The sequence below is a fragment of the Centrocercus urophasianus genome, unplaced genomic scaffold (assembly GCF_019232065.1).
Source record: "Centrocercus urophasianus isolate 14NV4802_14NV808 unplaced genomic scaffold, USGS_Curo_1.0 seq_19, whole genome shotgun sequence".
Lineage (NCBI taxonomy): Eukaryota > Metazoa > Chordata > Aves > Galliformes > Phasianidae > Centrocercus > Centrocercus urophasianus.
In genome coordinates, this window is record NW_024884744.1 from 4,717,783 (window position 1) to 4,729,843 (window position 12,061).

At 42.1% G+C, this 12,061-nt stretch overlaps 1 protein-coding gene across 1 annotated transcript in view; it reads right to left on the reverse strand.

Moving 5' to 3' along the window:
* SPATA16 (spermatogenesis associated 16) overlaps positions 1 to 12,061 on the reverse strand; it is a 72,047-nt gene that overhangs the window by 27,892 nt on the left and 32,094 nt on the right. The window contains exon 5 of the mRNA XM_042821018.1: positions 8,054 to 8,138. Coding sequence (XP_042676952.1) covers positions 8,054 to 8,138 — 85 coding nt within the window. The remainder of the gene's footprint in view (positions 1 to 8,053; positions 8,139 to 12,061) is intronic.

Below are 12,061 nucleotides of genomic sequence, written 5' to 3' on the forward strand. Positions count from 1 at the left end.
ATTGCCAACCACCAGCTCAGGTTGCCTGCGGCCCATCCATGGCCTTGGGCACCTCCAGGGAGGGGCACACACAGCTCTGGCAGCAGTGCCAGGGCATCTCTACCTTCTGAGTGAAAAATGTCTCCCTAAATCCAATCTAAATCTCCTCTCTTTTAGTTTAAAGCCATTCCTCCTTGTCCTATCACTATTTGACTGTGTAGAAAGTTGGACCCCTCCTGTTAAAAGCTCCCTTCGAGTACCGGAAGGCTGCAGTGAGATCTCTCTGGAGTCTCTTCTCCAAGCTAAACAAGCCCAGCTCCCTCAACCTTTCTATGCAGGAGAGGCTGGAGGCTGCTGTTGACATGGTGCTGGAGGGTGGGAAAGGAGGGACCTAGCATCAGTGTGGAAATACTATTCCAGTTCAAAGAAGCTCTCTGCCCTTCAATATCACAAACTGACATGCATGAAATACCACAGGAGTCCCCAGCTCTTATATCACTTAACGCCAGCTGGAACTTTTCCCTTTTCCTCTCAGCACAGGGGTAAACTTGAAAGATTTCTGTTCTTCTTTGGTGGAAAGACCAGTAGTGGAAAGGTTTGCCAGGCTGATGCAAAGCTCTGTCAGGGTTGAGCCCCTGTTACTACTTCATTTAGGGCTTGTTGCCTTCTAGCTAAGATGGCTGCTGGCCTGGCAGTGTGCCCTGCTCCAGCTGGGGTTTGCCACCACCTTGAGATGCTGTGGTGGGAGCAAAACTTGTCCAGTTGAGTGAGACCTTTGATGGTCAGCGTCAGGGGTGTATGGTGCTGTCCAGCCAGGGCAGCGAGGTAGTGGATGTGAAAATCAAAGAGTCCATGTGAACTTGGTGAAGCTACTGGTCAAAATCCCAGTTCTTAACCAAATTTGCTATTGTTGTCCATTCTTAACAAATAAGGGAGACTTTATTGTGAGAGATACTAATAGAGTGATCCACTGCCTTCTGCTCTGAGCAGGACCACCTGTCCAGCATCAGGAGAAGCCTTTTGCCATCTCTGTGTGGCTCCTGCTTTGTCAGGAGTGGGTTGCAGTTTAACCAGCAGCTCTTTGTGAGAAGGGGGATTGAACAGCTTGGGTGGTCTGGGCTCGGATCTCAACTGAGACAGGATGAGCTAAAGGTTGAGCATCACTCAATGCTTTATGTCAGTGCAGTCGGATGCAGTAGCCAGTGCCTGGATGTTGCAGGCATCTGGTGATTTGGACCTGTGCTCAGGCCTGGCAAGAAAGTCATGGGAGAAGTGGGGATACTTGCTGTAGGGGCTTTTCATGGCCTTTAGCATAAGAAGAGAGGAAAATAAAAAGAAGAAAAAGGGAATCAAAATGCAGAAATGAACAGAAAGAGATGTTGGTCCTACCTATTGCTGAGCTCAACAGCTTTTGGGAACTTGACTTAAATGTGAAGAGATGAATCAGACAGCCAGAGATGGTGACTGATGTGGTTAGCCTGTAACATGGACAGCACTGTTCAGAGGGCAGTGAAAAATCATGCTTGAGTCACTGCAATAGCCAACTACTTTATGTGGCTGAATGGCTGCTAATTTAGTAGAGGACAAGTTGGCTGTATATAGAGTTGTTTCCGAAAAGGGACTTTATCTCTTTTTGTGTGATGTCCTCTGTAGCTCTTCAAGAGCAGATGTACAAATGGAAAGCCACACAGCCAGTAAAGATCCTGGGAACAGCACAGGCTCCTGCCTTTGGCTTCAGCTTCCCAAAGAAAGGAGATGGGGTACAAAGAAAGGGAAGAGGATAATGAGCATGTAACTTCTTAAGGACCTTTGCAACTTCAAGGAACAATAAGGGCCCGAGAACAGCTCAAAATGGCTGGATTTCAACACTGATTTCTCAGGTTTCCTTTGTAAATCTTAAAGCTTTGCCTTGTAGCCCAGCAAAAGCCAGAATGAATAGAGTGAGGTATGCACATTACTTTTGAGCTGCTTCTTGGGGTTTTTCAATGCTATGGGGCTTTCCTGGCCAGGTTGCTCTTGCTGAACATCTCTGAGGCATGATTTATGGTGCTCTGTTAACATTGAAAGCTTTAATTGGTTGGTATTTTGATTCAGACTGGGATTTCAACAGCAATCAACTACAAGCAAGGCATGTATTGCCTATTACATGCCTATTACATTCGGCTGGTATTCAATTGAAAAATCTTTCCTGAAATTAGAGGCAATTAATCCATCTGTTTTAATAACTGTGGCATTTAAACTAGTAACTTCTCTTGTCTTGTAAATATAATTCAAGCAACTCTTGTTCTACCATGAAGGATCTGGCACTAGAAAAATAGAAGCAGGTAGATATTATTAAAGAAGAAAGTATACAGAAAAAAAAAAAAAAGTTCCTTGTTATTGTACATGCAGAATTGTTCCTGGAATGGAAATATCAGCAATAACAACAGCAATAAAAACCTCCCAAATCAGTACCAACACGACAGAAACTCTCTGTTATATTATTTTATTTGCCTTATCAATTCAGTTTTCAATTACTTCATATTTTAACTTGTGTACCTGAAGATAGAATGGAACTGGTTTTTGCAGCTTGGGAGTTACAAGTCTTACAAGTAGTGTATTCCAAAGCCAGAATGATCTGAATCCCTGAAATGGCATACGAAGAATACAATACAAAGAATGTATGCCCAGAAAAATCTTAATGGTTTTAATTTTAACAAGTCCTTTCAGCCACGGTGTAAAGGGAACACAGGGAATCCACAAAGTGGCCTGGAGCTGCACTTGGGAGATCTGGAAACCACCGCAGCATCTTAAGAACAAAGTGATTTTCCTGCTTAAGAGCCAAAATCTTTTTGTTCTTCTAATGTGCAAGGTGAGGAAAACCATTACATCCCAATTTTCCACCAGACAATGATGAGCTTGATGATTTAAGGCAAGTGTTGTCCTTCAAAACAGCCGGGGAGACAGAGAGGAAGGATCACTTGCTGATTTTTGTAAAGAGACACGACAAAATTCAAAATCAATTCTTAAAGCAACAACAAACTGCACAAAGCTCTGGGACAATAGAGACTTAGGCAAATTAAGCATTTCCTGTACTTACTGCCTCACAGTAGGCATTAACCTCAATGGGATTTTTCCCTCAGATTTGATTAAAGAAGGAACTTTTCAGCAGCAAAGTGTGACACAGCATGATCTGCTGAGATTGCATCGAGAATTAACGAGAAATATGTTTTCTCAGTGATATGATGGCCAGGTTGCCCAGGGGGGCTGCCTGTCAGCTCCTATCAGTCATCCCATCAGGAGGACTGCAGAACATCCCCTGCTTGTGCCAGCCTGCAAACCTGATGCTCCAGAGCAGCATGGGTCAGGCGTGAGCACGAGGACAGCTGACGGCTGGGGAGGAGGTGCTGGCTACAGAGAGCTTTCCTCTCTTGGTGTTCTTGTCTGGGGTTGTCACCCTGCGAGGTGTGAGATAAAGCTGAGGTCTACAGAAGCTGACAGCAACCATCTCTGCAGTGCAGGTGTTCAGCCACCTCGCAGGGCCGAGTGCTTTTTTCATCGTTTGCTGTACTGTGTGATCTGCGTGTTGCTCTGCACTTGCAATAGCAGCAGGCCAGGCTTTTGAACTGGAAACAGCCAACATTCATAAAAGCAACAAGAGGGGAAAGCAAAAGTCTTAATACCGAAGCCTCCATGCCAGCTGCTGCATGTGCTGCTGGAGGCTTTCTCTGTGATGTTGAGTTCAGCTGACAGAAATACTCTCAGAAAGATGGGCTCATGAGGTGTGTGGAGGAGGCACAGCTCTACTATTGTCAGTGTGCTAAGAGCAGCCTGATGATAGCTGCAGTCTTGTCTAAAACGCTGAGGTTTTGCGTCTCTGTATAAAAGACAACCAAATCCAGGTTGCTGCAAAGCAAATTAAAGGACTTCCTTGGAGCTGTAGCAAATACACGTTATGGAATCAAGGCTTTTGGTACAGATGGTCGTGGAGGTGTATAGATATGAACCTACGAGCTTGAAATGCCTTTCGGAGATTCTGCAGTTTCTGCAACATATGCACTGCTGGTGGGAGTCTGTGTGGATGGGAGCGACTTTGGGTGTAAGTGCATAGTGGGTGCCTGATATGAAACTGCAGTGTAGCATCTTGAATACTATATACTTGTAGTAGTATAGGAGTGAAATATTTTTACTCGTGGAATGAAACATCCAGGGTATATGGCACAGTTTTTTGCAAAGGTGTGAATGAAACTGGACAGTCTGGAGATGGACTCTCTCTATGTAATGAAATATCTCAGGTCTATTGTTTGTGTTGCTGAGGAATGAGGAAATGTTGTGTCTATTGTTTGTTCCAGCTGAGGAATACAATTGCAGAAAATAAATGCTAGGGAGATTGCCTGATAATAGTAATAAGCAGGTCTTTGTCTTGCTGCTACGACTGTAAATATCTACCAGAATACATCTAATAACTTTCATATTATTATTTCATGTGGTGTATCTTATTTAATTCAGTATTTTTAATCTAAGAGCCAATGCAGAAATCATCTGCTGCATATTCCATAGTGGATTGTGAACAAAAGTCCATCCACTAGATTATATGTTAACTTGGAAAGCATATTTTCAATCCATGGAATGAAACATTTGAAAATATGTTTATTGAATAGAGAAAAAGGTCCAACTTACTGCATGATATTATCCACCACAAATTACTTTTTCAGCTCTCATCAGCATTATTCCTTTATCTCAGAGTAGAATGGAAGGCAGGTATTAATATTCAAAAACAACACAGGGCATGAGGCATTACATATCTCTGTACAGAAGTTCCAGAAATAGATGTTTTACTTTAAAGGGGATAATCAAAGACAGCTAATCAAAAAGCTAATCAAAAAGAATACTTAAAGTTGCCTTGATCACGATCTATAGGTACATATACAGGGAGAAGATAACAAGTAGTAGAGGAGCCTTCAGAGGTGAATATGTAATGCAAATTTGGAGCGGACAAGTCAGATTCCAGTTTGTAAACGGAGGAGAGGCAGGGGGCAGACATACAATAAAACACCATTTAGAAAGAATGTGATAAATACTCTGTTATTAAAATGCTTAAATGGGGAATTGATAAGATTCTGAAAAACCAATCTCAGCTTCTCCTCTCTTGTCACTGATGCAGGAAGGTAAGGGTGAAATCCTGTGGCATTTTTATGCAGTAAGTCAGATAATTCATCAACATGAGCCTGTGGTCTTAAAGATTTGACAGTACGAGCCTTGTGGTGTGTCTATGAGGAGGTACAGAGCCATGTGGAACAGATCACTGCTGATGAAGAGTTAACAATGAGGAGGGGAAAGATTTGGGAATGCTTTAAGAAGTGTTGAAGAAAGAGGGCTCTTGGCAGTTGATCTCAGGAATAGAATGAGTTCAAAGGAAAGGATAAAACCAAAATCGGGAGAAGTAAACCAAAGGAGATACAAGATAAAGACTGCTCTGAGCATGAGAAATAGATCAAGAGAGAAAAAACAGTGATTTAGAAGTAGGACAAATAAAAAGGAGCTTTGCGGAAGTGAATTCTGGGCCTGAAGTTTTTGCAGCACAGAAGTGGGCTGAAGGATTTGGGTGGTCTGTGTGACGTTCTGAAACTATGAACAAAGAAGGATGCAGCCTGTGAGGAGGGAAGGCCCTTTCCAGCAGTGAAAAAATAATGAAAAAAGAAACAAAAGTAGTCCATGACACACCAGAAGATTATGTATGTGACCAACTGATCAAAGCAAAGAGTGACAAATCTCTTCTAAACATCTTTCTTCAGACAAGTAAATCAGCAAATGGTCCTGCTTGCTATCTATTCCCTTCCTCCTCAGAAAATGCTGCTCACGGTTGTGAGCCAACGCGAGGAGCGAGTTCTGGGGCAGAGGAGTAGCTAGAAAGAAAAGCGTGCATCAATAGCTGTTGCTTTGGTTACAAAGGCACATGAGCACGTATAGTCGTGACAAGTTATTTTCAGCTTTACACCATGAAATAGAGAGAATATTAATGAAAAAGATCACGTTGCCTCTGCTTGGTCGCTTTGTGGTGGAAGGTCCCAGGGCAGTGTCATGTGCCACACTGCACTGTGTAATTGTCACTCTGCACTAATGACATTGAAGTCACCCTGATGCTGAACACAGAGAACTCATTGGCTTGGGAAGGAAAAGGCTGCTGCTGGTGCTGGGGATATCTCTTCACAAATGTTTCTTAAGTGCTGGTTATTACCTTGAGTGGGAACAGTACTGGGCACCCAGCTGCCTGTACTGCGTGTGTGTCAGCAGATAGATACTGCTGAATCCCTAGCTTTGCCCACGCCGAAGCATACACACAAAAGGCACAAAATTGCAGAGCAATCTCTGTCTCCCAGTGAAAATCAAGCACAATGGGAGATCAAACTAATGGTTGGGTCTCTACTGACATTTCAACAGACAATGCTTCTGCAGACAATGACAGCAGCTCAGGTTCAGGAGGAAGGCAGAAGTGGTAACGCGGTGCGATAGGACCTCCTGGTTCCATGGCGGTCCAGAGAGGCCCATGAGAAATCAGCAGCGAGCTGGGAACTGAAGCAGAAATGAACAGAGCCCTATCACTGCCAAAATCCTTTGGCCCTTGACGCCTGTAAGGTGATGCTAATGGCAGTGCAGTAACCCTGCTGTTGCTTTGGTTCACTCCCATCTTAGACCAACCGCATCTTCAGGTTTAGACTTTGTGCAGAGGCTCTGTGATAGTGTTGCCCTTCGTGCCATTTATTTGTCCCTAACATAGCAGTTACATAGCAGGACAGTCTGAGCCCCTGAGGGAGAGGACAGCCATGACCTATGACAGCTCCTTCTATAAAGGCTGATGCTTTGAAGCTTCACGTTCACGGCATCAAGAAAGGGAGTCGATGGATACCAGTGTTAAGAGACAAAAAAAGATATTCCATTAGAAGAAATGACCCTTTCATAAAACCTGTTTGTGAACTCGAGATTTTAAACGAGTCTGACCCAGTGGGAAAAAAAATCAAACTGTTCTGTAAAGAAGAAATTCTCTGCTGGAAAGCATATAAGAAAGTTCACAGGCACTGCAAACACTAGCCCAGTGGGTAATTCTCTGAATGAGATGCACTTTGCACTCACAGCAGTACTGAAATTCAGCAGCTCCCAAGACTGAGATTTATTCCATTTTATCAATAAGAATGCAACTAATAATAGTTTTTAAAAGTGAGAATTTACCACATGATTGAAGGTAAAAGACCAGATTCTCATCTTCATTACCCTGGCTTATGCCAGACATATTTTGTACCCCCTCATATAAAGTACAACAAGGACTAGCCCTTTTGTGGTCACAGACATTCTCACAGAATAAAATCCCAAAAGATGGGATCACAGTCAGACTCTGAAATTCTATCCCGTGGGACATACGTTATTTCTGGTACCAGTAAATCCTTTGTTTTTATTAACCATCTTTATCCAGTCACCAAAATCACTTGTCCCTGGCCTCCTCCTATGTGAGAGCTCTCCTCAGGGTGAGAGGGGTATCCTTAAACTTAAACTTGTGCTGATGTGGCTGAACTGCTGTCTCAAATAGGTATTACCCAAGAGGCAAGTCTCACTGAAGTCAATGGTCTACTCCCCACATAAGTAATCTTTGTAGAACTGGGGTCGTTCCCAGCCATCCTTCACAGGGCACTTTAGGTTTCTCTGAGACCATTCTTTACAGTCATTTTTTCCTCTCCTTCTGGTTGAAGAGTTTGGAGAGGTGTCAGAGGATTAGTGTCATGCAAATTGCAAAAGGAAAGTGTCACTATGGTAGGAAGACTTTGCAAAAAATAGCTTTGGGGACTATACAGTATCCAGAATTAAATTTTATAGCGGTCCATAAAATTGAAGTATGAGCCAAGGGTTAACAACCTTGAATTTTGCCCTTAAAATTAGTCCAAGAAAATCTACTTCATTATAAATACGATAGTACTATATGGTGTCCTGTTGATTGATATGCCCAGGAGCTACCTTTGTCGGCAGTCTTTTAAGCAGTAATCCTTCATTTTGGTCTTAGTAGTGAGATGGGCACCTCCCTCCTCGTTGAGCCATCAATTTTTACCTGCCAATACAGTTTGATGAGCTTGCTTATACGCTGCTCAGTGCCTCCTGTCAGCCAGTACATATAGTCAGCAATCATGGCGCTCCTGATGACAAAAGCAAAATAAATGAGTGCATGGGGAGAGAAGGATGTGTATAGCAATATTTAAAGGAGATAACATTAGAAGAATATAACATGAAGTCTATACCAAAAGATTACGGATAACTCTTAGTTTTTGTCCTCCTTTAAGACAAATATTAGTAAGCATTTTTAGATCGCTAAACCACCTGCACACAAACAACCCTACATTTTAAAAATCTTTTTTCCATATTTTACTCTGAGAAAATAGTTAATGACTGCTCAACAAGAGATAAATATTTTGCTTTAGAGCATTTGTGGGTGAGATATCTTATATCCAAGTACAGTTTTTGTAAGATAGCATCAAGATGCATAAAACCCCATAGCTTGGCAGCCCGAGGAAATCAGTGTATGGCATATTCAGACTTAGTACACCTTTGATTAAACCTTATCTTAAGAAAAACCCCAAGTCCAAAGTAATCAGCTATCTTGCTACCTAATTGTGTATGCTTTAGTACTCCTACTGTCTGTTGCAATCACTGCATTCCTCTTTCTAGACTGAGAGATATTAAAAACTATTGTGCAATGGATATTAATGCAGAGTCTTAAGAGACTTTAGAAAATCAGTTTGCTTTTATGGCTGCCTCTCTACACTGCTTTCCGTTCCCATTCCTCTAGAGATTCCAAATCCAATTAAATGTGACTAGATGTAATTCCAAATTGTCACTTTAGTCAATTAAACATATAATAATCTTGTGTACCTAATTACTAGCACTGAAAGTTTATTTGTTGATGTAGTGCTATCAATGTGTACTTCTGCATGTTCCCCTTATCATTGCCTATATATTAATTGTGCTTTGACATTACTGTAAATTGAATTTGAAATTTCCCCCTAGTTAAAAGTGTCTCACAAACAGTAATCCCAATCCTGTTGTAATACCCTTTCAGAACATACTTTCCAAGGCTGTATTATGTTCTTAATGAGATATAACCAGAAACACACGGATTTAACAATAAACATTTCAAAGCAGGCCCAGTATCAGGAGGTAACATATTGTTACAAACAGGAACTAAATCTTCCCTTAGATGTTTGCATGAAACTCCTGTTAATTTCACTGGGAGAAAAGCAATTTTGGAGGATACATGGATTTCTGCATAAGGACTGGATTTAACCATAAGCTTTATCCAACTCTCATTCAAATCACTGGCAAAAAATCCTCTTGATTGCACTAGAACAAAGAGCAGCTTCTAATTGAACATTGTTAGCCCAGCTGGCACAGGATGAACAAAGGATGAAATCCTCACTGCGCTGAAAATCACTGGCAAAACTCTCACCAACTCCAAATGGTGCCAGGATTTAATCCCGGGAATGACATATAAGTATCCTGTGGATGAAATGGAGAGGGTGAGCAAAGTGTCCAGCACCATCAGCAATGGTTTTGGGAAGAGCTGACTGCTATCTGTGACATTGGCACTCAGGGGTATCATGGTCTCTAGCAGCATATGCATGTGGAGGTGGTCTCCTTGGGGGAAAAAAGGAACTTTCAATCTAAATTTAGAGCAATTTTCAAGTACTAAAGCCTGGCATTTTTTGGAGTCAAAGGATATTTGCAAATGGTCATTTACAATTTAGGATCCTATAGATTTGCTGCCATTTCAGAGATTAAAAGTGGCACATCCTTAACGCCAGCATCACCCTGTCTCCATTTCATGCAGTGGTGCTGCTATGGGTCATAGACTCATCTAATCATCAAGGTTGGAAAAGATCTCTAAGATCATCTAGCCCTATCATCAGCCTACCACCAACACAGCCTGCTAATCATGTCCCTCAGAGCCACATCTCTATGATCCTTGAACACCTCCAGGGATGGTGACTTGTCCATTTCCTGGATGAGTCACTTCATCTCTCTGTTTGCCAGCATCAGCTGTAACATGAAGACAGTCATATTTGACTGATTTACGTATTTGGTATGTGAGATCTCCTGGTACAAGCTGCCGTTTACTAATTCTTCGTGGCACGCTCAGCACGATGTCACTCTGATCATGGCAGAGGTCTCTGGGTACCGCTGCACTTCAGACAAACGCCCTTCCTCTTTGTTCTTCCTTCTTAATTTGCTCTTATTTAAATAATCAGAATCCCACTTACATTTCAGGCATTCGTGTTTAGTTTTTCAACATCTGCTTTTATCCCTGCTGGCTTTCCCTTGTATCACTGTGTGTCACACCAGGAACAGCAAGGCACATGCATAAAAACACTCTGAGCCTTTTGTGTGCCTCCATCTCCATTTCACCTCTCACTTCCTCGGCCGTCAGGGAGCACACGCAGGTCAGGACTGATGCTTGCTGCTTTGACCTCGGGGCTTAGGAGGGACTTGAAAATTCCACTTTCAAAAAAGACAAAAGCAGTCAGGCTGTGTGTGGATGGCCTGTGTCCAACCCCAAATGGGCCTAAGTCAGAGAGGTTTCTTTGTTGGCCTCTGAGGTTGATTGCAGTGTCAAAGTGGCACATGTGATAGGAAATTATGAGTTCACTGACACAGGTGAAATTATGCTGACTGAATTCGGTTATAGGGCTGGACACTGAGAAACGTGTAGGGACCTGAACATCGAGACAGAAACCAAAGGGTCGATTGAGATATCTGGGCAGGTGGCTTGCAGAGAAGTACATGAAGGCAGGACATGCTATGCTGGGCTCCCAGTGAGGACCCATCCTCTGGCCCACAGAATCATGTGGCAGTGAGTTTCTGTAAGGGACATACAAGCACACACTTGGAGAAGAGATTTCAGTAAAATATTAGTTAAGGAAATGCTATTTATAAAAATGTTATTTAGGATCTTCAGACAGTGACTGCTCATTAACATTTTTCTCTCCCTCCTTGCTTGGAGTCAACGCCTATCAGATGTGTATCTCTAAAGACATTGTGCCTGCTTTTTTCTCTTTTTTAATGGCTGCACATCTAATGGCATTTCAGCAAAACTGACAATCCTTCCTTAAGTGATGTGATCAGCTGGAGGTTTCCCTCACTATGTGGAAGGCTACTTTACTTTAAAATGGACTCATTTGTCACATTTTGTAACACTACACAAGGTAATGCTTCTATTTCCTTCAGTGTACTAATGAAGAAGAGAGACATTTACTCTCCTAAAACTGGGACAAAAATACCAAATAATGAAGGATGAAATTCAAACTATCTGATTCTGAAACTTCTCTTCTTATATCTGATGAATTTTTCAAGGGATCAGCTGAAGAATTTAGCTGAAATAATCACAGTTCTATGTAACTCTGTGATTCAGATTATTATTGCCATTTCTATTTGCATGTGTGCATCAGTATGTTCTTGTTTCGGTTAGCCCCATGTCACTTACACTTTTACCTATGCTAAATGAACGCTGTGACTCTGAAACAAGTCTGACATCAAACTGATAAAACACTAAACATAGATCTGCAGGGGACTCTGTGATGACTAAATAGCCATCCCCTGTGAATTAGAGTCAAATATAAAAATAGATAAATAGAATAGAAAAATAGAAATAAATATAGAGTCAAAAGTAACATAACATGTCAAATGAAGGATACAAAACTCTGTAACATACTGCTGGAGTGCATTCTTATTAAAGGTTTATGGGGATAATGTATATCTTGTGAATGAAGCTGCGTTGTTTTAGAAGGTCACTGCTACTCCATAGATAAAAGGAGCTTTATGGTGTGTGCGTTAGAAGAAGCGTAGGATTAATTCCCCTCCCTAACAGGGATTTGGGAAGAGCAGAAAGTTGAAGTCCTTGAACAAAGAGTCTTCCTGGTAAGTTTACTGATATGCACAGAAACTGAATGAGGGGCCATTCCCTACCCTGTTCCAATATCAATATTATAGATCCTGCCTTTCAATGGTACATGAGGGGCAGAGCAGGTCCTTCCTGCCCCGTCCTGCAGCCACCAGTCCCCATGGGCTG